This window comes from Nomascus leucogenys, unplaced genomic scaffold, assembly GCF_006542625.1.
Source record: "Nomascus leucogenys isolate Asia unplaced genomic scaffold, Asia_NLE_v1 Super-Scaffold_285, whole genome shotgun sequence".
NCBI lineage: Eukaryota > Metazoa > Chordata > Mammalia > Primates > Hylobatidae > Nomascus > Nomascus leucogenys.
Window position 1 is genome coordinate 38,922 of NW_022095770.1, and position 24,968 is coordinate 63,889.

A 24,968-nucleotide genomic window follows, 5' to 3' on the forward strand; every position below is an offset into this window, starting at 1 on the left:
AGAGATAGGGTTTCACTATGTTACCCAGGCTGGTCTCAAACTCCTGACCTCAAGTGATCTGCCCACCTTGGCCTCCCAAAGTGCTGAAATTACAGATGTGAGCCACCGTGCCCAGCCTATCCTTGACTTCTTTTTAGCCACTTAATCATCATCTCAAAGTTATGCCATTTTCATCTCTTAATTATCTTTTCTACCCTTCCTTTCCACCAATACATGGATTCTCTTAGGGACTTCCCTTTTTTTTTTTTTTTGAGACGGAGTCTCGCTCTGTTACCCAGGCTGGAGTGCAGTGGCATAATTTCAGCTCACTGCAACCTCTGCTTGCTCCATTGTGGCTCACTACGGCAGCCTCAACCTCCTGGGCTCAAGTGATCCTCCCACCTTAGTTTCCCAAGTAACTGGGACTATAGGTGCATGCCATCATACTTTTTTTTTTTTTTTTTGAGATGGAGTCTCGTTCTGTCGCCAAGCTGGGGTGCTGTGGCACCATCTTGGCTCACTGCAAGCTCTGACTCCCTGGATCAAGCAATTCTCCTGCCTCAGCCTCCCGAGTAGCTGGGACTACAGGCGCCTGCCACCACGCCCAGCTAATTTTTGTATTTTTAGTAGAGACAGGGTTTCACCATGTTGGCCAGGATGGTCTCGATCTCCTGACCTCGTGATCTACCCGCCTCGGCCTCCCAAAGTACTGGGATTAGAGGCATGAGCCACCGCACCCGGCCATACTTATCTAATTTTTAAATTTTTTTGTAGAGATGGGGGTCTCACTATGTTGCCCAGGCTGGTCTCAAACTCCTGGGCTCAAGCAATTCTCCCACCTTGGCCTCCTAAAGGGCTAGGATTACAGGTTAAGAGCCACCATACCTGGCCAAGAATTGGTGTTTTATTCATGCCATAGTGCCAACACCTGGAATAGCTTCTCTCTATAGAAAATATTAATAGATCATCAATAATAGATTCTTCTCTTTTCTTCCCTTACGTAACTTGGTTAAAGTCATATAGTTAGAAAGTGGCAGAGTTGGCCGGGCACGGTGGCTCATGCCTGTAATCCCAGCACTTTGGGAGGCCGAGGCGGGCAGATCACGAGGTCACGAGATCAAGACCATCCTGGCTAACACAGTGAAACATCGTCTCTACTAAAAAGTACAAAAAATTAGCCGGGCATGGTGGCAGGCGCCTGTAGTCCCAGCTACTTGGGAGGCTGAGTCAGGAGAATGGCATGAACCCAGGAGGTGGAGCTTGTAGTGAGCCAAGATCGTGCCACTGCACTCCAGCCTGGGCAACAGAGCGAGACTCTGTCTCAAAAAAACAAAAAAAAGTGGCAGAGTTGTGTCGTGTGTTAACTAAAGACTAAATCTAAAGCCTATGCCCTTTCCACAATGCCATATTACTCTTCAACCCAGACAGATGCCATCACTTTCACTGGTGACATGGAGTTGAGATTCAGGAAAATAAAACACACACACTGACCTGTGCAGTGACTGGTGGCCCAGCAAACAGGGCCTTGTACGCAGAGGCAGCAACAGACAAAGCCCCCTTCACCAGTCCTCCAGCAATGCTGCTCCCATGATGGTGCCTGTAGAGGAAAACCAAATTATCTCCCCAAACACAAATCATTACCTTTTTACAAGATAATCTGGGCTCTAATCCTTGGAAGAAAATAAGATTTCCTTAAGAGAAAAAAATCAGATGGAAAAAGAGAACATGATTGCTTTCATTATCAGCTTTATAGCTACAAATCATGGTTTGATAGAGGGCCCAGCTCTACTGGTGCAAGATATGGGCACTGCAGGAAACACACCACTCTGGTAACCATGACGGCTCTCACTCCTAGCTGAAAATTAATGTGATCGAGGACACACCAGGATATCAAGTTTGTCTGCTCAATTATTCTCTCAGAGAAAACACCTTGCAAAGGAAATGTGATTTTCTGGACACTGGCCTAATATGAGTGGGAGCATAGAACCAGGTATGTCCAAGAAAAAATTATTTAAATGTATACTGGGCTTAACCTTTCTGCCTTTTCCCCAGTGCTAAGAGTGAGGTAATTTGGGGACATTATTTCCTTATCTGGAACATAAAACACTCTTTTTTTTTTTTTGAGACGGAGTCTTTCTCTGTCCCCAAGGCTGGAGTGCAGTGGCGCAATCTCGGCTCACCGCAACCTCCACCTCCTGGGTTCACGCCATTCTCCTGCCTCAGCCTCCCAAGTAGCTGGGACTACAGGCGCCCGCCACCACGCCCGGCTAATTTTTTGTATTTTTAGTAGAGACGGGGTTTCACCGTGTTAGCCAGGATGGTCTCAATCTCCTGACCTCGTGATCCGCCCGCCTCGGCCTCCCAAAGTGCTGGGATTACAGGCTTCAGCCACCGCGCCCGGCCTAAAACACTCTTTTTTTTTTTGATGTTGTTTCACTTGTCAGCCAGGCTGGAGTGCAATGGTGCAATCTCAGCTCACTGCAACCTCCGCCTCCTGGGTTCAAGCAATTCTCCCACCTCAGCCTCCTGAGTAGCTGGGATTACAGGCGCCCACCACCATGCCTATCTAATTTTTGTATTTTTAGTAGAGACGGGGTTTCGCTATGTTGGCCAGGTTGATCTTGAACTCCTGACCTCATGATCCACCCGCCTCGGCCTCCCAAATAGAACACTCTTTTTTTTTTTTTGAGACGGAGTCTCGCTGTGTCGCCCAGGCTGGAGTGCAGTGGCGCAATCTTGGCTCACTGCAAGCTCCGCCTCCCGGGTTCACGCCATTCTCCTGCCTCAGCCTCTCCGAGTAGCTGGGACTACAGGCGCCCGCCACCACGCCCGGCTAATTTTTTTGTATTTTTAGTAGAGACGGGGTTTCACCGTGGTCTCGATCTCCTGACCTCGTGATCCACCCGCCTCGGCCTCCCAAAGTGCTGGGATTACAAGCGTGAGCCACCGCGCCCGGCCCCAAATAGAACACTCTTAAACATCAGCTTTAGCTGTTTGTTCAGTGTCGCTCAAAGCCTTTAGAAGAAACAAGAACAAGAAGGAACGAGGGCTCCGTTTCTCTGCTCTCTGAAGATGGGTACATACTGTGAGAGGCCCTTTTAAGCAGAAGGAATACGAGAATATCCACCTGCTTCTGAAAAAAGAGACTGCACAAGGTTGTTACCTTGAGTGGTCATAGCTCTTCTGTCTGCTGTTTACAAGTCCTGATGAGCCTCTGCGCTCTAAAAGCAAAAGAGCTGTTGGTTAGATGCAGCATCCATAAGCACCTACTGTTTCCTAACTCACAGCAAGGCTATTATTGAGGCAGGTGGCAATCTGATCACAGTGTTTGAAGTCTTTTTTTTTTTTTTTAAGTATTTGGGAAGTTTTAAGGGTAGTTTAAGTGATAAGGAGAAACTGTTCAGAAATGCAATGCAAGATGACTGTTTATTGAATCAGAAAAATCAACTCTATAATCCTAACACACTGATATATTTTGTAGTAAGAAAACAGACTCTCAGCCATTAGAAACCTGCTGAACTGCTAGTCAGGAAAGGTGGACATGGAGCTGGAATCTAGACTGTTTGGCTCCAAAGCCTGTGTTCTTTCCACTACCTCTATGAGGTCTAACGATATATTCAGCCAGATAATAGAAATTAGAGTATGCAGGAGGAGCATGGAGAGAGTGAAGGGCAAGATTTTTTTGTTTGTTTTTTTTTAGACGGAGTCTCGCACTGTTGCCTGGGCTGGAGTGCAATGGTGCGATCTCGGCTCACTCCAACCTCCGCCTCCCAGGTTCATGCGATTCTCCTGCCTCAGCCTCCCAAGTAGCTGGGATTACAGGTGCCCGCCACCATGTCCGGCTAATTTTTGCTATTTTTTAGTAGAGACAGGGTTTCACTATGTTGGCCAGGTTGGTCTTGAACTCCTGACCCTATGATCCGCCTGCCTTGGCCTCCCAAAGTGTTGGGATTACAGGTGTGAGCCACCACGCCCAGCCTGTGAAGGGCAAGTTTCTAAAAACTGCCAAGAATCACGAAGAGAGAGAGACTATTTATACCTGGTTTCCATTAGACAGGAGCAGAGAAAAAGAGAAAAAGCTTAGGCTGATCATTACCTCCTCTGATCTGATCAGGGACTGAAGAAACTTCTGGTATGGTAACTGGTAAATCCACTCCTGGGGAACCATGATGATGTACACAAGGAGGGCTCCTTTCAGAAAGACACAATATGGAAAGTAAATTGAAAAGGCACTTATGGCAACAGTGGAGAAATAGTAAACACAGCACGGCAGTGCCAAATTCTCTACAGAGGCTTCACATTTCTGATCCAGATCACATGTCTGGATTTAGGGTTCCATCATAAGGGCTACCTTCTACCCCATTTTCCTCTTTAGCCACAGGCAAGCTAGAAATGTTGGCTTCAGTCTGGTCATGTCCTACCTATATCAAGTGGTGTCAATAAACGGAAATGTCTAGCTTTTGGGGAGAATGGTTTACATTATAGTCAAGGCTCCAGCATTTTTCCTACTATTAGGAGACAAGAATGATTCAGATAGATTCACCAGAGAATTAAAAATAATTGGTTTGGTTTTATAGTGTTTTTTCCCATAATGGATTTAACTTCCTAATTATGGCTGTTTTGGTTGAGTTTTTGCTGCCTTTACTGAAGAGTCAATAAAACAAGGAGGGAAGGTCCAGGGATGTTTGTGTTTAAAAACTGGCTCTCAGCCAGGCACAGTGGCTCACACCTGTAATCCCAGCATTTTAGGAGACCCAGGCAGTTGGATCGCTTAAGGCCAGGAGTTCGACCAGCCTGGACAACGTGGCAAAACCCCACTTCTACAGTAAATACATAAATTAGCTGGGTGTGGTGGCCCATGCCTATAGTCCCAGCTACTCAGGGGGCCGATGTGGGAGGATTGCTTGAGCCTCAGAGGCAGAGGTGGCAGTGAGCCCAGATTGTGCCACTGCACTCCAGCCTGGGCAATAGAGTGAGACCCTATCTCAAAAAAAAAAAAAAAAAAAAACACAACCAGCTCTCAATAATCAAAATATAAGCAGACAGACTATACTCAGATAATTTAAGGCCAACTAAAATATTTCTTTAAATCCAGAATCCACAAATACTGGGAAATACAACTTTTATTCATCTAAATTCAGACTTTACTATGGAAAATAGTCTCTTTCCATACTGAGGAAAAAACAGGTTTTGAGATCAGGTCGGTTCCTCTCTTTATTTCACCTCTGAAGAACACCCCAGCTGAGGGGGCTGTGAGTGGTACCTGGGCAGTGGCGGTGGAAGCTCCACTACCTCTGGGATTAGGGGCACTGTTTCCAGAGTCTGTGAGGTCGTGAGGATGTCACTTATGCTGTGCTCCTGTGGCTGGTTCTCCCCTCCAGGGAGTCTCTCCCCAGCCTCAGCTGGTTCCTGCCCAGCCTCAACCCCAGGCTCGCCTTCAGCACCTCGCTCCAGGCCTGGCTGTGAGAGCGCAGAGCTGTACATGGAATCCCCCAGGGGGCGGCTGGTATCAAAGCACTCAGGCAGGATGATGATGTAATCCTCTGAGGAAGCAGAGGACTGACTTTGAACTTCATCTCTGAGCTCATCCTCCTCCTCCTCCTCATCCTCCTCCTCCTCCTCCTCCATGACAGCTTCTTCCTCAGTGATATGGACAATCTCCTCCCTCTCATCTCCAAGTGGTCCTTCTTCAGGCAAGGCAAATTTCACTAAAGGATGAAAGCAACCAATTTTAAGGTGGAAGCTAAAAGAAGGCCTAAGTACTATCCTTACTTGGTAAAGCCTTGTGGATCATGAGCTAGAATTATGAAAGCCAGAAGAGAGAGAACTAAAGGGAAGGGCTGGTTCTGGAACCATGACCATATTCTAAGTTTGAAGACTATGCAAAACAAAATAGAATCAAAGCTCACAGAAACAAGGTAGGCAGAAACACCCAGGCTTGCAAGAAGCTCTATGAATCATAAAAGGAGGCAGCTCCATCCCTTCCCTTTTCCTTTTTATGTGATGGTTAATATACTGAGTAGAGTTTAAACCAAAACTGATACACTAACAGTGCTATAAAAAGAGAAAAAGCTAGGAGATGAGTATTGCAGGATTATATGCCTATCTCCTCCTCTTCTTTACAAAGATGATGCAGTCATGGGAGAAAACTGGCCAATCATGTTTGAGGGGGTAAAAAAAGGATATAAAAAAGCTACCCAGGGCTGGGCGCAGTGGCTCACCCTTGTAATCCCAGCACTTTGGGAGGCCGATGTGGGTGGATCACAAGGTCAGGAGATCAAGGGCATCCTGGCTAACACGGTGAAACCCCATCTCTACTAAAAATACAAAAAAATTAGCTGGGCGTGGTAGCGGGCACCTATAGTGCCAGCTATTTGGGAGGCTGAGGCAGGAGAATGGCATGAACCTGGGAAGGCAGAGGTTGCAGTCAGCCGAGACCACGCCGCTGCACTCCAGCCTGGGTGACAGAGACTGTGTCCCAAAAAAAAAAAAAAAAAAAAAAAAAAAAAAAAAAAGCTACCCAGGCCATGTGTGGTGGCTTATGCCTAAAATCCCAGCATGTTGGGAGGCCAAGGCAGGCAGACTGCTTGAGCTTAGGAGCTCGAGACCAGCCTGGGCAACATGGCGAAATCCCATCTCTACAGAAAAAAAAAAAAAAATTTTAGCTCATTGTGGTGGCACGCGGCTGTGGTCCCAGTTGCTTGGGAAACAGAGGTAGGAGGAGCCCAGGATGTTGTGGCTGCAATGAGCCATAAACTTGCTACTCGCACCTTAGCCTGGGCGACAGTGAGACCTTATCTCAAAAAAAAAAAAAAAAAAATTCCCCATAAATCCTATCAGAATAACAGCTGTAAACATTTTGGTATTGTCTTTCCAGAGCTTTTTGTTATGTATTTGTACACACATGTGGAAAAAAAATAAAGATATACATGACTGATTGATTTGAGATGGAGTCTCACTCTGTTGCCCAGGCTGAAGTGCAGTAGCATGATCTTGGCTCACAGCAAGCTCCGCCTCCCAGGTTCACGCCATTCTCCTGCCTCAGCCTCCTGAGTAGCTGGGACTACAGGTGTGCCCGCCACCACACCCAGCTTATTTTTTGTATTTTTAGTACAGATGGGGTTTCACCGTGTCAGCCAGGATGGTCTTGATCTCCTGACCTCATGATCCACCCGCATCGGCCTCCCAACGTGCTGGGATTACAGGTATGAGCCACCGCACCTGGCCACATGTACACTTTATTATTATTTTTTTAGACGGAGTCTCGCTCTGTCACCCAGGCTGGAGTGCAGTGGCGGGATCTCGGCTCACTGCAACCTCTGCTTCCTGGGTTCAAGCAATTCTCCTGCCTCAGCGTCTTGAGTAGCTGGATCACAGGCACACGCTACCACGCCCAGCTAATTTTTGTATTTTTAGTAGAGATGGGGTTTCACCATGTTGGTCAGGCTGGTCTCAAACTCCTGAGCTCGTGACCTGCCCGCCTCGGCCTCACAAAGTGCTGGGATTACAGGCATGAGCCACTGCGCCTGGCCTTACATGTATACTTTAAACAAAAGTAAGATAAATAATATTTAAAGATATAGGTCAAATTTGATTATAATAAAGAGATTCTCTAATATTATTTTGACACAGTATATTTGAATTTTTGGATACTTCTTAAAATATATGCTATTGGTTCTATCTATCTGATACCTAGAAGTTTCTGTTATAAAGGTATTTATTCCTTTTTTTTTTTTTGAGACGGAGTTTCACTCTTGTTGCCAGGCTGGAGTGCAATGGCGCCACCTCGGCTAATCACAGCCTTCGCCTCCCGAGTTAAAGTGATTCTCTTGCCTCAGCCTCCCAAATACCTGGGATTACAGGCATGTAATCCCCGGCATGTAGCCACCACGCCCGGCTAATTTTTTGTATTTTTAGTAGAGATGGGGTTTCTCCATGTTGGTCAGGCTGGTCTCGAACTCCCAACCTCAGGTGATCCACCCACCTCAGCCTCATAAAAGTGCTGGGATTACAAGGGTGAGCCACCGCGCCCGGCCTATAAAGGTATTTATTACAGCAGAATTTAACCTTGAGAAACTTTGTTGGTACTCCTGCTTCTATCCACTGTTTCTGGGACTGCTGCCCTTGGAGAAAGCAGACAACTCAGCTGCCCATAGGGGTCTCTGCTAAGGAGCTCTGTCAAATTACAGGAAGATTCCTTACTGCAGAATCCAGGCAGCACAACTGGCTGCTATTCCACTGTGGAATGCAGCTGTAATTCTGCCCCTGAGAAGATGGAGAAATGAGTATGGTGGCTTCTTTGCTCCTGATGCTCTAATTAGAACAGTCAGGTAGCATACGTAGAGTTTAAAGACACACACAAGATCAGAATTTCTTTTTTCTTTCTTTTTTTTTTTTTTTTGAGACGGAGTCTCGCTTTGTCGCCCAGGCTGGAGTGCAGTGGCGCGATCTTGGCTCACTGCAAGCTCCGCCTCCCGGGTTCACGCCATTCTCCTGCCTCAGCCTCCCAAGTAGCTGGGACTACAGGCACCCGCCACCTCGCCAGGCTAATTTTTTGTATTTTTTGTATTTTTAGTAGAGACGGGATTTCACCATGTTAGTTAGGATGGTCTCGATCTCCTGACCTTGTGATCCGCCCGCCTCGGCCTCCCAAAGTGCTGGGATTACAGGCTTGAGCCACCACGCCCCGCCGAGATCGGAACTTCTAACTAAGATCACTCTCCCTTCAGTCTCAGTGAAGAAGAGGACATCTAACTAGTCAAGTCTGGAGGTCACAATTCAGGTGCCACCCTGCTAGGTGAGGGAAATGCAAGGACACTCACTCTGCAAGGACTTCTGTCTGCAAGGAGGGTTGTGGTCTGGGGCAGCATCCAAGGTAAGGGATCGGATTACTGTCTCACACACAAACTGGGTCCCACTCAGGTCTTCTTCTGCTTCCTCCACAGAAGCAATATTCTCAGCCTTCCTCTTTACTGACACCATAGAATCTGAAAGACACACGAACCTTGTCTGCACTTGGTATTTAAAGTGCTGAGGAACATTCACCAGTCATTACCCATGCTAAAACTAAACCAAGGAATAGCCGCTATCTGTGCCACGTGAAGGTGAGGAGACTTCAAAACACGAGATGCTACAGAAAGCAAGCCCATTTACATGCTAAAGTAGGGTCAGTAGGGGATAGCTGTAAAATAGGGTATGATATGGAAAGGGAGGATGCAAATACTTTAAAAATGTTTAATCCCTTACCAGGAAGTGCTTTAAATCCTGCCCCTTCATTCTCTTCCTCTATCTGCCCCAAGCCTGGCTTCTCTATTAAAGGACTGTCATGTGGCAGAGGAGACATGCAGGGAGTCATATCTGGAGAATGAAGACAGGAGAACCATCAATCAAGAGAAAGTATCATATCATCAATAGTCAGTGTCCAGAAGTAGTAGTTCGTGGGCTTCTTGCCTCCCGCAGACCAAGATATGCTTTGAGGTCTCTTACAAAAAATTTCTCCAGACCAGTAAGTATGCAAAATATCTCAGATCAATCAATGCAGGCAGAATCACAGTTATTTAGCCTGGAAAGCTGTGGCCAAGACACAAAACCATGAACATAAAGGAACAAAAGGACACAAATATCTAGAGGAAAAAGAAGAGAAGAGGATTGCTTTATAGTGGAAAAGCCTTGCACGAATTTGTTTTATTGCTTTTTTTTTTTTTTTTTTTTTTTTTTTTGAGATGGAGTCTTGCTCTGTCACCCAGGCTAGAATGCAGTGGCACAATCTCGGCTCACTGCAACCTCTGCCTCCCGGGTTCAAGCAACTCTCTAACTCAGCCTCCCGAGTAGCTGGGATTACAGGCACCTGCCACTATGCCGGGCTAATTTTTGTATTTTTAGTAGAGATGGGGTTTCACCATCTTGGCCAGGCTGGTCTTGAACTTCTGACCTTGTGATCCACCCGCCTTGGCCTCCCAAGGTGCTGGGATTACAGGCGTGAGCCACCATGCCCAGCCTCTTTTTTGTTGTTGTTTTTTGAGATTGGGTTTCACTCTGTCGTCCAGGCTGGAGAGCAGTGACACAATCCTGGCTCACTGCAGCCTCTGCCTCCTGGGATCAGGAGATTCTCCCACTTCAGTCTCCCTGGTAGCTGGCACCACAGGTACAGGCCACCATGCCAAGCTAATTTTTTTTTTTTTTTTTTTGAGACGGAGTTTTGCTCTTGTTGTCCTGACTGGAGTGCAATGGTGCAATCTCAGCTCACTGCAACCTCCACCTTCTGGGTTCAAGCAATTCTCCTGCCTCAGCCTCCCGAGTAGTTCGGATTACAGGCATGTGCCACGATGCCAGGCTAATTTTGTATTTTTAGTAGAGAAGGGGTTTCTCCATGTTGGTCAGGCTGGTCTCAAACTCCTGACCTCAGGTGATCTGCCCGCCTCGGCTTCCCAAAGTGCTGGGATTACAGGCGTGAGCCACCGTGCCTGGCCACACCCAGCTAATTTTTAAAAGTAATTTTTGTAGAGATGGGGGTTTCACCATGTTGCCCAGGCTGGTCTCAAACCCTGGCCTCAAGTGATCCTCCTGCCTTGGCCTCCCAAAGAGCTAGAATTATAGGCACGAACCACCATGCCCAACATGTTGTTGCTTTTGACAAAGGACAGGAAACAAGGAAAACGGATCCATGATTGCTGCTTTACTGTCCTACTGTGGGAGAAATCCTTACCATTTCCTCAGAATAAAACACTACCAGTGTCTAGGCTGTGGTATTTTTGTGCCTATTAGTAAGATGAACAAGATGAAATGAGTGACATTCTTACCCACAGGGGTGTTGTGGGGCACTCTCTCCAACTCTTGAACAATGTTTATATCCAACAGCTCAAAGGACAGCAGGTCCTATAAAAAAAGACAATGTTAGGCTGTTTGGAGTGCATGCTGGAGCCATGTCTTGATGGGACCTGTAGACCATTTCCACATCATTTTGTATTCAACTCTGCTCAAATTCATGCCTGTCCCCAGACAAGTGAAAACAAGAAGAGTTAAATGGGGATTAGATGTTGAAATAACCCAATAGCAGGAAAGAGAAAATGCAGCAGGTATGAAGGAGAATTAGCTAGGCTGAAGTGAAGAGGCAACTAAAGGGAGTTTGTGGGGAAGTACAGGATTGAGTTCCCAATTCAAAGAGGAAACATCTAGATTACAAACTTGCTTCCATGGGTGATCTCCTTCCCATTAAATATACCTGACTAGATCAAAGTGGGCATATCTCTGATTTCCTGATTACCGCCTATGGCTCTACCACCTTCTCTCCTGTGCTCTCTCCCTCTGTCCCTTGCCCTTCAAAGTGCTGAATCTTCCACCTGGGCAGTCAGAAGATCCACAGATGGAATGTAGAGCTCCCTCTCACTGGCAACATTTTTTGCCTTCTGTGGGATGCAGGCTGCTGTCCCTTCTGTCTGCTCAGTCACTTCACCAAGCTGTCTTTCTTCTTTAGCCAGAAGAAAAGCTTCCTATAGAGACAAACCATTGAGACAAATTTTAGGCCTTCAACAGAACTGAAGAGGCAGGCTGACAATGCCCCCAAAAATAAAAACGCTGCTGTACCTCCATATTTTAAAAAACTTAATAAATGTTTTTGATATATTTTTAGTTATAGAAAAAGCTGTAAAAACAGCAGAGAGAATTCACATTCACCCAGCTTCCCCTAATGACAACTTATATTAACTGTAATAGTCAAAACCAGAAAATTAACATTGGATAACTTTAAGCAGTAAACACTCTGCCCCACTAATACAGAGAAATTGCATTAAAAAACTGCGCACTAAGTAGCAACCAGGGCAAGACCTCATTAGTATTTAGGGAACATACACAGGGTATTTCAGGAGAGATGGATGTTAAGGAGTAAAGCTATCAGTTCAGCAGTTCCACAGGCCAGCCCAGGCCAGAAGCCCCTTTTTCCCTTGTGCAGCCAACAGGCTGACCATGCAACATTACAAAGAGGTACAAAAGTATTCAGGGACTACCTGCAGCAAGACCCTAAAGACACCAAAACAAACACCCTAAGGAAGAGGCCAAATATCAGCATAGAAATGTGTTGGGGCAGGGGGAGATGCTAACCTTTCAAGATTTCTGGAAAACAACCAGCTATGAGTGGGTTCTTTTAGTTTTAGCCATCTCCTCTCTAACTAAGATTTGGATACTAGGCCAAAGCCTGTCAGTCAATGCTCACCTCTTGCTGGCAGGTGAGATCATCAATTTTGCTTGAGCTGATCATGCCCTTTTCAATGTTATCAGGGCTCTCTTCGGAGGGGAAAGGATCTACTATGATACTGCACCAGACCCGAGGCCCAAATTGCTGGCCTTTGTGAGAAAGACGCCAATGGGAAGTATACGTTCCCTCCAAGGCTGGGGCAATGAACTCTACAGATACAACTCCCACATGGCCGGCCTTGAGGCAGGGAACCAAAACATCCTTCTTTTCTGTGGAAGCCAAAGTCAGGTTTCCCCACATGAACTTGAGCTGAAAAGAACAGTAAGAAGAGAAAGCAAGCTTGTCAGCTGAGCACTCTGCCACTTCAAATCACCTCATCTTCGCATTTTGTGGGAAAAATTACCTTTGTGTCTGCACTCCACTTTACATTTCCCGTATTTTTCATCCTCCAGTGTTTGATAAACTTGGTTCCTGGCTGAAGGTGAGTCCCATCAGGCAAATTCTCATCCACAAATGCTGCACTGAGCATTGGCATAACGGGGGTATAGGGCTGCAAAGGGAGTCTGAACAGAAATTCAGATGCTTAGTCACTTGCTGTTGGGTGTGAAGGCTTCTGAATACCTCACACTAGCTTGAGAGTCTGACTGTGACTCTTGAAAATGTACTAACCCATTTGCCTTAAAAATAATACTGATATTACTAGTATAGGACCACATATTAGAAACAATAAATTTTCTGACAAACTTAAAACAATAAAACAAAACAGAGGATAGGTCTCACTCCTGAGCTTAAAAAGTCATGGTAAGAGTAATTAAAGGGGCCTATAAATACAACACCTAGAGAGTCAGGCTTTTAAAACATTTGTTCCTTTTGCTTCAATTGCAGATTGCCTCCAATGAAGAGAGGGACCCCGCCATTCTGAACTTTAGTGGTTTCTATCTTTCTGAAGAAGGAAACAAAACAAGTGTCAAAAATAACTGCCAAACTTGGCCAGGCACGGTGGCTCACGCCTGTCATCCCAGCACTTTGGGAGGCCAAGGCAGATGGATCACGAGGTCAGGAGGTCGAGACCATCCTGGCTAACATGGTGAAACCCTGTCTCTACTAAAAAATACAAAAAATTAGCTGGGCGTGGTGGCGGGCACCTGTAGTCCCAGCTACTCGGGAGGCTGAGGCAGGAGAATGGCGTGAACCCAGGAGGTGGAGCTTGCAGTGAGCCGAGATTGTGCCACTGCACTCCAGTCTGGGCAACAGGCGAGACTCCAAGACTCCGTCTCAAAAACAAAAAAAACAAACAAAAAACTACCAAACCACCCTTTAATAATACTAAGACCAGGCCAGGCAGGCGCAGTGGCTCACGCCTGTAATCTCAGCACTTCGGGAGGCCAAGGCAGGTGGATTCATGAGGTCAGGAGTTTGAGACCAGCCTGACCAACAGGATGAAACCCCGTCTCTACTGAAAAAATACAAAAATTAGCCGGGCATAGTGGCACGCACCTGTAATCCTAGCTACTCAGGAGGCTGAGGCATGAGAATCACTTGAACCCGGGAGGCGGAGGTTGCAGTGAGCCTAGATCATGCCACTGCACTCCAGCCTGGGCGACAGAGCGAGACTCCATCTCAAAAAAAAAAAAAAAAAAAAAAAAAAAAAGCCGGGTGCTGTGGCTCACGCCTGTAATCCCAACACTTTGGGAGGCCAAGGCGGGCAGATCACGAGGTCAAGAGATCGAGACCATCCTGGCTAACATGGTGAAACCCCATCTCTACTAAAAATACAAAAAATTAGCCAGGCGTGCTGGCGGGTGCTTGTAGTCCCAGCTACTCAGGAGGCTGAGGCAGGAGAATGGCGTGAACCTGAAGGCAGAGCTTGCAGTGAGCCGAGATCGCACCACTGCACTCCCGCCTGGGCGACAGAGCAAGACTCTGTCTCAAAAAACAAACAAACAAACAAAAAACAAAAAAAAATACTAAGACCAGATAATGGAAAGTTTTAAAGATTTGGGTGTTAAGGGCTACCAATAAATAAGACGGAAGTTGGTTGAAGTTCCAGTTTCAGAGAGCTGGGCCTAAAGTTTTGGCTCCCACCCCAGCCCTGGGCTTACATCAGGGTATTAGACTGCAGCAAGCTCTCAGGTCGGCCTAAAGGAGACTTGGGGCTCTGGAGTCCATGGATTGAATTCCACAGGTGAATTTTCCTATGGAGTTTAAGCTGCTTTTTAAGTTCCTTGACCTCTGCTTTACGTTGTTTCTTCTCAGCTCGCAACCTTTGCTTTTCTGCTTTAAGAAAGTTCTTATCAACCTGTTTCTGGAGCCTGTGAGATAATAAAAGCAGGTCTTAAAAGAAAGTCACAAATAAATTCTGAAGCTATGTAGAGCCAATTGCAATCTCCATCAGTGTCAGCTTCCAGTTTAATTTCTTTTTTTGTTTTAGAATTAGGGTCTCACTCTGTCATGTAGGCTGGAGTACAGTGGTGTAATCATGGCTCCCTTCTACCTCATATTCCTGGGCTCAAGCAATCTGCTCACCTCAGACTCCCAAGTAGCTGAAACTATAGGTACGCACCACCACGCCTGGCTAATTTTTAAATTTTTTTGTAGAGGTGGGATCTTGCTATGTTGCCCAGCCTGGTCTCAAATATTTGGCTTCAAGCACTCCTCCCACCTTAGCCCCTCAAGTTGCTGAGATAACAGTTATGGGCCATTGTGCCCAGCCTACTTTAGTTTCTTAATTTATTTTTATAATTATTATTTATATTTCACTAACTTTGGATAACTGTCTTCATTATTGCACATCAATTGAAAATGAGCAGAACTAAGGAGACTATCTGTAGTTTTGTGATTCACACCTTGTCACCAGAACCAAGAAGTCAATCAGAGAATAAGCATCTCCATGTAGAGGGTTTTACCTGACTTGTTCCAGAGCAGCAGGAAGACGAGGAGTAGAGTACTTTGAGTGACAGAACGGTTCAGAGGAGCCCACAATGGGTCTCCGCAACTTCAGCAGGACGTGGTTAGTGTCGTGGCCATATGGCCCTGCTTCACAATCTTCACAGATATTGTAGGATGGGCATAGGCTGTGGGGAAAGAATGGCACAATACACAATGGCAGAATAGGAAGTACCTGGGGTAGGGAGATATAAGACCATACTTCTATGTTTGCTCCAGTACCAACTAGCAGGTAACCTGAGCATGCCATCTGACTATGCCATGCCTCAATCTTCCTCATTAATAAAATGAGGATAATAACACTTAACCCATATCCATTTCAAAGGAAAATCTATGGGAGGAAGGTAAGATGTGAAAGTACATGGGGCCAGGCACAGTGGCTCATGTCTGTAATCCCAGCACTTTGGGAGGCCATGGAGAGGAGGATCACTTGAGTCCAGGAGTTTGAGACTAGCCTGGGCAATATAGGGAGACCCCATCTCTAAAAAAAATAATTAAAAGGCAGCGGCCGGGTGCAGTGGCTCACGCTTGTAATCCCAGCACTTTGGGAGGCCGAGGCGGGCGGATCACAAGGTCAGGAGATCGAGATCATGGTGAAACCCCGTCTCTACTAAAAATACAAAAAAAAAAAATTAGCCGCGCGTGGTGGCGGGCACCTGTAGTCTCAGCTACTCGGAGAAGCTGAGGCAGGAGAACGGCGTGAACCCGGGAGGTGGAGTTTGCAGTGAGCCGAGATTGCGCCACTGCACTCCAGCCTGGGCGACAGAGCGAGACTCCGTCTCAAAATAAATAAATAAATAAATAAAAGGCAGGCATGATGGCCCGTGTCTGTGATCCCAGCTACTTGGCAGGCTGAAGTGAGAGGATTGTCTGAGCATGGAAGGGTGAGGCTGCAGTGAACCATGATTGCACCCTGCACTCCAGCCTGGGTGACAGAGACCCTGTCACCAAAAAAAAAAAAAAAAAAAAAAAAAAAGGCATTTGGAACAACCGAGGAACTACCCTTAGTGATCTAATTTTGTCCGTTCAGGGGAACATAATTTTGCCTGGCTTTGCTAATCCAAATGCACATTTGAACATAACAATCTGAACAGTTACAACCCACAATGCATGTGGGTGAAGAGTAGCTTGTGCTTCCAACTCATAGCTACAAGATCTAATGTTCAGAAACAGGGTACAATTAATTTCCCTTTACCTACACAGAAAGCCAGGGAGGTAAAAGCTGTAAAGTCTATCACTAGCTAGCTACTCCCAAGCAACTGCTTACCTACACTGGTAGCGGACACCAACAATCCTTCTTTGGCAGTTGTTGCAAGCAATATGCCAGCTGAACTGGTTTTCTGGCAAAAACAATGTTTCTTCTGAAGTAGGCATTGAGACTTCTGAAGGAAAAGAACCCAAGGATGGGTTCTGGAGGACAAGCTTTTCATGTAATTTCTGTTCAAGCTTCTCAACCGTTTCTTTAACCACTTGTTCTCTGAACTAGAATATGGAGCAGAAGGTGGGGAAAAAACTCAGTTCCAATATTGGAAAAAAGTGTGAAGATATCAATAGATCTGAAACCTAACTGTCTCTGGTATAATACAAAAACACAATAAACAACTGCTACTAAATAGACAGAAACATAGCAAAAGGTCTATTCCTTCCACAGCTAAACTGGTTTGAAGAAAATATCAAAAAATCCTTTTGATAAGTAAATTTCTAACATTTTCTCAAGCAGAGATTTGTCCCTCTCCCTTACATGCTTAGAATTAGACTCCTTTTTCTGACACTTCACTGCAAAGGTTAGAGCTTTCTCGACTGGAACTATTCTAAGTTTGGAGATTATAAGCTACCACTCTTCACCTGTACCAGAGGCAGCAGCCACCTGGGTTCAGTTTTCTATTTCTTCCACATTCCACCTGTGCCAACACCGCAGTTAAAACCCAAGCAAGAGAGAACACTCACCATCTCCAGGTAGCTTGTGAACCAGTCTGGGGGCTTGTCTTGAGGCTGGTCTGTGTCACATGGAGCAAGTGGAAACGACTGGGAGAAAACACAAGCCGAGATGTTAGAGGTTACTTTTTCTATTTAAAATACTTTTCCTGGAGTGTATTCTTTTGAGGTTTCTTTTGTGAAATCATGCAAGTATATAATTTTTTAAAAAGTCACAGTATGAAGGCATACTAAAGGAAAACAAAGTCTCTAGCCTGCTCCCCTTCTACAGAAGTAAACTATTACCAGTTTCAAAAGTCAGAGAGAGGAGCACAATAATTCCCAAATCTCTGATAAATGTGCAAATCTTACAACAAAGACAATGAGAAATAAATCTAGAAATTGGATAGACTGAAACAGGCAATGCGGAAAGGATTCCCTATTAATAAACGGTGTTGGGAAAACTGGCTAGCCATATGCAGAAAACTGAAACTGGACCCCTTCCTTACACCTTATACAAAAATTAACTCAAGGTGGATTAAAGACTTAAACATAAGATCTAAAACCATAAAAACCCTAGAAGAAAACCTAGGCAATACCATTCAGGACATAGGCAGAGGCAAAGACTTCATGACTAAAACACCAAAAGCAATGGCAACAAAAGCCAAAATTGACAATGGGATCTAATTAAACTAAAGAGCTTCTGCACAGCAAAAGAAACTATCATCAGAGTGAACGGGCAACCTACATAATGAGAGAAAATTTTTGCAATCTATCCATCTGACAAAGGGCTAATATCCAGAATCTATAAGGAACTTAAACAAATTTACAAGAAAAAAAACAACCCCATCAAAAAGTGGGTAAAGGATATGAACAGACACTTCTCAAAAGAAGACATTTATGCAGCCAACAAATCTATGAAAAAAAGCTCATCATCACTGGTCATTAGAGAAATGCAAATCAAAACCACAATGAGATACCATCTCACGCCAGTTAGAATGGCAATCATTAAAAAGTCAGGAAACAGGGCTGGGCATGGTGGCTCACGCCTGTACTCCCAGCACTTTGGGAGGCCAAGGCGGGTGGACCACGAGGTCGGGAGTTCCAGACCAGTCTCACCAACATACTGAAACCCTGTCACTGCTAAAAATACAAAAAATTAGCCAGGTGTGGTGGTGTGTGCCTGTAATCCCAGCTACTCAGGAGGCTGAGGCAGGAGAATCATCACGTGAACCTGGGAGGCAGAGGTTGCAGTGGGCCGAGATCACACCACTGCACTCCAGCCAGGGCGAAGGTGTGAGACTCTGTCTCAAAAAAAAAATAAAAATAAAAAAATTAAAAAATTAAAAAAAAGTCAGGAAATAATAGATGTTAGAGGCCAGGCGCGGTGGCTCACGCCTGTAATCCCAGCACTTTGGGAGGCCAAGGCGGGCAGATCACGAGGTCAGGAGATTGAGACCATCCTAGCTAACACGGTGAAACCCCGTCTCTACTAGAAATAAAAAAAATTAGCCGGGCGTAGTGGCAGGTGCCTATAGTCCTAGCTACTCAGGAGGCTGAGGCAGGAGAATGGCATTAACCCGGGAGGCAGAGCTTGCAGTGAGCCAAGATTGCGCCACTGCACTCCAGCCTGGGCAATAGAGCGAGACTCCGTTTCAAAACAAGGAAATAATAGATGTTGGAGAGGATGTGGAGAAATAGAATGCTTTTACACTGTTGGTGGGAGTGTAAATTAGTTCAACCATTGTTGAAGACAGTGTGGCGATTCCTCAGGGATCTAGAACCAGAAATACCATTTGACGCAGCAATCCCATTACTGGGTATATACCCAAAGGGTTATAAATCATTCTGCTATAAAGACACATGCAAACGTATGTTTATTGCAGCACTATTCACAATAGCAAAGACTTGAAACCAACCCAAATGCCTATCAATGATAGACTGGATAAAGAAAATGTGGCACATGTACACCATGGAATACTATGCAGCCGTAAAAAAGGATGAGTTCATGTCTTTTGCAGGGACATGGATGAAGCTGGAAACATCATTCTCAGCAAACTAACTCAGGAACAGAAAACCAAACACAGCATGTTCTCACTGATAAGTGAGAGCTGAACAATGAGAACACATGGACACAGGGAGGGGTACATCACACACGGGGGCCTGTCAGGGGGTGGGGTGCTAGGGGAGGGATAGCATTAGGAGAAATACCTAAGGTAGATGATAGGTTGATGGGTGCAGCAAACCACCATGGCTCGTGTATACCTATATAACAAACCTGCACATTCTGCACATGTATCTCAGAACTTAAAGTATAATAAAAAATAAAGAAACCTGTTCAGCTTTAAAAAAAAAAAAAAAGAAAAAAGAAAAGATATTGGACAGACTGGGCCACACCCTTCATACCTGTGCTGCAGGATCCTCTGGGGTCTTCATGTCTGATCCCAAGACTCTTACCAGTGAAGAGTAATGTGCAAGTGGCTTCTTCCCTGCCCTGGCAGCTAGTCGTTTTGCTCCTACAACTGGGGGTGGGGCTTCATCAACGACATGGTGCCCTTCGTGGACTTGCATCTGCAGTTGGTTTCCCTGTTTAACTGCCATCTAAGAGCATACATTATGAAACAAAAACATGCGATGTGATTATCTTCTCCTAAGTAACATTTCAAAGACATCAAAACAGAAGTGTAGTAAGTTATGCTAGAAAATACTAGGATTTGTGTTTGCTTTATTAAATCCAACAACAAATATAACGTTTACACTCAATTTGCTATTTCTTTGGTAAGAATGTTAACTAGAAATTTATTTATTTATTTATTTTTGAGACGGAGTTTTGCTCGTTGCCCAGGCTGGAGTGCAATGGCACGGTCTTGGCTCACTGCAACCTCCGCCTCCTGGGTTCAAACGATTCTCCTGCCTAAGCCTCCCAAGCAGCTGGGATTACATACAGGTGCCAACCACCACACCCAGCTAATTTTTGTATTTTTAGTAGAGATGGGGTTTCACTATGTTGGCTAGGCTGGTCTCAAACTCCCGACCTCAGGTGATCCAGCCACCTCGCCCTCCCAAAGTGCTGAGATTACAGGTGTGAGCCACCGTGCCCAGCCTAGAAATTTATTTTTATTTTTTTGAGATGGCAATTTGCTCTGTCACTCATGTTGGAATGCAGTGCATGGCTCACTGCAGCCTGTCTCTTGGGCTCAAGTGATCTTCCCACCTCAGCCTCCTGAGTAGCTGGGATTACAAGCGCATGCCACCACACCTGGCTAAGGTTTTTGTTTTGTTTTAGTTTGGAGACAGGAGTCTCACTGTGTTGCCCAGATCGGTCTTGGACACCTGAGTTCAAACTATCCTCCTACCTCAGCCTCCTGAGTAACTGGGACTACAGGTGCGTACCACCATACCTGGCTAATTTTTGTATTTTTGTAGAGATGGAATTTCATGATGTTGCCTAGGCTAGTCTTGAACTCCAGGGCTCTGCCCACCTCGGCTTTCCAAAGTGCTAGGATTACAGGTTTGGGTCACTATGCTTGTTGGCTAATTTAAAAAATTTTTTGTCATATGTTACCCAGGCCGGTCATGAACTTGGTTTTTCTATGAAAACCACAAAAGTATTGTGTTGGCCAGGCGCGGTGGCTCACGCTTGTAATCCCAGCACTTTGGGAGGCCGAGGCGGGCGGATCACGAGGTCAGGAGATCGAGACCACGGTGAAACCCCGTCTCTACTAAAAATACAAAAAATTAGCCGGGCGTGGTGGCGGGCGCCTGTAGTCCCAGCTACTCGGAGAGGCTGAGGCAGGAGAATGGCGTGAACCCGGGAGGCGGAGCTTGCAGTGAGCCAAGATTGCACCACCGCACTCCAGCCTGGGCAACAGAGCGAGACTCCATCTCAAAAAAAAAAAAAAAAAAAAAAAAAAAAGTATTGTGTTGCTTTATTCCACAAAAACAAAAAAACCCATAAAAGTAGGTTTTAAGATGGCAAATTAGGTAAGATTTTCTGGGTTACTATTTTTCTGTTTGTTTTTTTTTTTTCTTTGAGATGGAGCCTCACTCTGTCGCCAGGCTAGAGTGCAGTGGTGCAATCTTGGCTCACTGCAAACTCCACCTCCCAGGTTCAAGCGATTCTCCTGCCTCAGCCTCCCGAGTAGCTGGGACTATAGGCGCGCGTCACCACGCCCGGCTAATTTTTGTATTTTTAGTAGAGATGGGGTTTTACTATGTTAGCCAAGATGGTCTCCATCTCTTGACCTCGTGATCCACCCACCTCAGCCTCCCAAAGTGCTGGGATTACAGGTGTGAGCCGCTGCGCCCAGTCTAATTGGTTTTTATACAAGACTTTCTCTATGGAATCTTAACTCAGGTTTCCAAAAAGGTTAATTCTAGACTAACAAAAACTCAAGAAACTTAAAGATATGTCCTATAATTAAGCATTTACTTTTCCAATAAAAATAGTATTTTGGGGCCAGGCAGGGTGACTCATGCCTGTAATCCCAGCACTTTGGGAGTCTGAGCTGAGCAGATCACCTGAGGTCAGGAGTTCGAGACCAGCCTGTCCAACATGGTGAAACCCCATCTCTACTAAAAATACAAAAATTAGCTGGGCATAGTGGCGTGCACCTGTAATCCCAGCTACTCAGGAGGCTGAGACAGGAGAATTGCTTGAACCCAGGAGGCAGAGGTTGCAATGAGCTGAGATGGCACCACTGCACTCTAACTTGGGCAACAAAGTGAGACTCTGTCTCAAAAAAAAAAAAAAAAAAGAATAGTATTTTGGGGCGATAAGAGGTGGGTCATGCCTATAATCCGAGCACTTTGGGAGGCTGAGGCAGATAACTCGGGCCCAGGAGTTCAAGACAAGCCTGGGCAACACAGCAAGGCCCTGTCTCTATAAAAACAAAAATTTAAAAATTATCGGAGCATGGTGGTATGTTCCTGTAGTCCCAGCTACACAGGAGTCTGAGGTAGGAAGACCACTTGAGCCCAGGAAGTCAAGGCTGCAATCATACCACTGCACTCCAGCTATGTGAGCTGTGATCATACCACTCTAGCCTGGGTGACAGTGAGATCCCATCTCAAAAAAATATATCGAAGTGATTTTTTTTTAACAAGTGCTGTCAGTGAAAAAAAACTTTTTAAAAATAAAAATAACTAGCCAGGTGTGGTAGCTGGGCACAGTGGCTCACACCTGTAATACCAGCACTTTGGGAGGCTGAGGCAGGCAGATCACTTGAGGCTAGGAGATTAAGACTAGCCTGGCCAACATAGTGAAGCCCTATTTCTACTAAAAATACAAAAAACAGTTGGGTGTGGTGGCACATTCCTGTAATCCCAGCTATTAGGGTGGCTGAGGTATGAGAATTGCTTGAATCCAGGAGGTGGAGGCTGCAGTGAGCTGAGATTGTACCACTGCACTCCAGTCTGGGTGACAGAGCAAGACTCAAAAACAAACAAACAAAACCAGCCAGGTGTGGTGATGCACACCTGTGGTCTCAACTACTCAGGAGGCTGAAGTGGGAGAACTGCTTGAGCCTGGGAGGTTGAGGGGGCAGTAAGCCATAATTGCACCACTGTGCTCCAGCCTCTATGACAGAATGACACACGTGTCGCTGGGCGCAGTGGCTCATGCTTGTAATCCCAGCACTTTGGGAGGCTGAGGCAGGTGGATCACGAGGTCAAGAGATTGAGACCACCCTGGACAACATGGTGAAACCCTGTCTCTACTAAAAATACAAAAATTAGCTGGGTGTGGTGGCACACACCCATAGTCCCAGCTACTCGGGAGACTGAGGCAGGAGAACTGCTTGAACCCGGGAGGTGGAGGTTACAGTGAGCCAAGATTGCACCACTGCACTCCAGCCTGGCAACAGAGCAAGACTCCGTCTCAAAAAACAACAACAAAAAGAATGACACATATGTCAAAGAAAAAAAGGGGCCAGGCGTGATGGCTCACACCTCTAATCCTAGCACTTTGGGAGGCTGAGGTGGGTGAGTTGCTTTAGCCTAGAAGTTCAAGACTAGCCTGGGAAACATGGTAAAACCCTGTCTCAAAAAAAAAAGACGCCAAGCGCAGTGGCTCATACCTGTAATCCCAGCACTTTGGGAGGCCAAGGCAAGAGGATCACCTGAGGTCAGGAGTTCGAGATGAGCCTGGCCAACATGGTGAAATGCCATCTCTACTAAAAATACAAAAATCAGCTGGGCGTGGTGGCATACGCCTGTAATCCTAGCTATTAGGAAGGCTGAGCAGGAACATCACTTGAACCTGGCAGGTGTAGGCTGCTGGCAGCCAAGATCGCACCACTGTATTCCAGCATGAGCAACAGGGCGAGACTCCGTCGCAAAAAAAAAGAAAAAAAGCATTCAATGGGTAACTACATCTGAGGTGATGGATGTGTTAATTAACTTGATTGTGGTAATCTTTTCACAATGTATACATATTTCAAAACATCACATTTTATACACATTTTTATATTTAAACATACAAATTTTTAAAAATCAGAAACTAAAAACAAAAAAAAGCATTCCATGTCCAAAAAGTGGCTGTCATCTCTGCCTTAAACATAAGATTGTATGGGCTATAGAGAACAGAGTGACGTAGGCTGTGCACAGTGGCTCATGCCTGTAATCCCAGCACCTTGGCAGGCTGAGGCAGGCAGATTACTTGAGGTAAGGAGTTTGAGACCAGCCTGGCCAACATGGCAAAACGCTGTCTCTACTAAAAACTACAAAATAAATTAGCTGGGTGTGGTGGCGCACACCTGTAATCCCAGTTACTTGGGAAGCTAAGGCATGAGACTCACTTCAACCCCAGAGGTGGAGGTTGCAGTGAGCCAAGATTGCGCCACCGCACTCCAGCCTGAGCGACAGAGTAAGGCTGTCTCAAAAAAAAAAAAAAAAAGAAGAGAACAGAGTGAGGGAATGTGGTGAAAAATGTGAACCAGAAAACATAGTTCTAGACCAGGCATGGTAGTGCACACCCATAGTCCTAGCTACTTGGGAGGCAGAGGCAGCAGGATCACTTGAGCCCAGCAGTTCAAGGCTGGCCTGTGTAACAGCAAAACCCAGCCTCTTTAGGGAAAAAAAAAAAAAAAAAAAAGAGGGCATCAAGAGTTTTTTGGTTTTTTTTTGTCTTTGAGATGGAGTTTCCCTCTTGTTGCCCAGGCTGGAGTGCAATGGCGTGATCTCAGCTCACTGCAACCTCTGCCTCCCAGGTTCAAACAATTCTCCTGCCTTGGCCTCCCAAGTAGCTGGGATTATAGGCATGCACCACCACACCTGGCTAATTTTTTGTATTTAGTAGAGATGGGGTTTCACCATCATGGTCAGGCTGGTCTTGAACTGCTGACCTCGGGTGATCTGCCTGCCTCAGTCTCCCAAAGTGCTGGGATTACAGGCATGAGCCACTGCACCCGGCCAAGATATTTGTTTGTTTTTTTTTTTTTTTTTTTTGAGACGGAGTCTCACTCTATCGCCCAGGCTGGAGTGCAGTGGCGCGATCTCTGCTCACTGCAAGCTATGCCTCCCGGGTTCACACCATTCTCCTGCCTCAGCCTCCCAAGTAGCTGGGACTACAGGCACCCACCACCACGCCCGGCTATTTTGTATTTTTAGTAGAGACTAGGTTTCACCGTGTTAGCCAGGACGGTCTTGATCTTCTGACCTCGTGATCCACCCACCTCGGTCTCCTGAAGTGCTGGGATTACAGGCGTGAGCCACTGCGCCCGGCCAGTTATTTGTATTTTTTAACACTAGAACAGTAGCACAAAGACCAGCAAAGAGATGGGACTATAACTGAGAAGGACCTTTTTATTATGAATTGCCTTTTGCTGAGTGTCGTGCCCATTCATCAGTCTCCCTATAAATAGGTTTCACTGTGTTTATACTTATTAGTCTCTCCCCATAACTAATGGAATTCAGGTTTGAGTTTCAGTCAACAAATATT

General features: G+C 45.7%; 1 protein-coding gene across 4 annotated transcripts in view; it reads right to left on the reverse strand.

Annotated features, from left to right (window-relative positions):
- NBR1 (NBR1 autophagy cargo receptor) overlaps positions 1 to 24,968 on the reverse strand; it is a 41,101-nt gene that overhangs the window by 4,770 nt on the left and 11,363 nt on the right. For 3 of the 4 annotated variants that reach the window (XM_030808256.1, XM_030808257.1, XM_030808258.1), the window contains exons 6-20: positions 19,436 to 19,630; positions 17,063 to 17,140; positions 16,383 to 16,597; positions 15,076 to 15,243; positions 14,272 to 14,481; positions 12,573 to 12,732; positions 12,188 to 12,478; positions 11,319 to 11,468; positions 10,779 to 10,854; positions 9,226 to 9,336; positions 8,802 to 8,966; positions 5,243 to 5,687; positions 4,076 to 4,170; positions 3,143 to 3,200; positions 1,471 to 1,576 (exon numbers count right to left, since the gene is read on the reverse strand). In XM_030808256.1, the coding sequence (XP_030664116.1) occupies positions 1,471 to 1,576; positions 3,143 to 3,200; positions 4,076 to 4,170; positions 5,243 to 5,687; positions 8,802 to 8,966; positions 9,226 to 9,336; positions 10,779 to 10,854; positions 11,319 to 11,468; positions 12,188 to 12,478; positions 12,573 to 12,732; positions 14,272 to 14,481; positions 15,076 to 15,243; positions 16,383 to 16,597; positions 17,063 to 17,140; positions 19,436 to 19,630 (2,523 nt within the window). The remainder of the gene's footprint in view (positions 1 to 1,470; positions 1,577 to 3,142; positions 3,201 to 4,075; positions 4,171 to 5,242; positions 5,688 to 8,801; positions 8,967 to 9,225; positions 9,337 to 10,778; positions 10,855 to 11,318; positions 11,469 to 12,187; positions 12,479 to 12,572; positions 12,733 to 14,271; positions 14,482 to 15,075; positions 15,244 to 16,382; positions 16,598 to 17,062; positions 17,141 to 19,435; positions 19,631 to 24,968) is intronic. The other variant, XM_030808259.1, reaches the window with a different exon arrangement.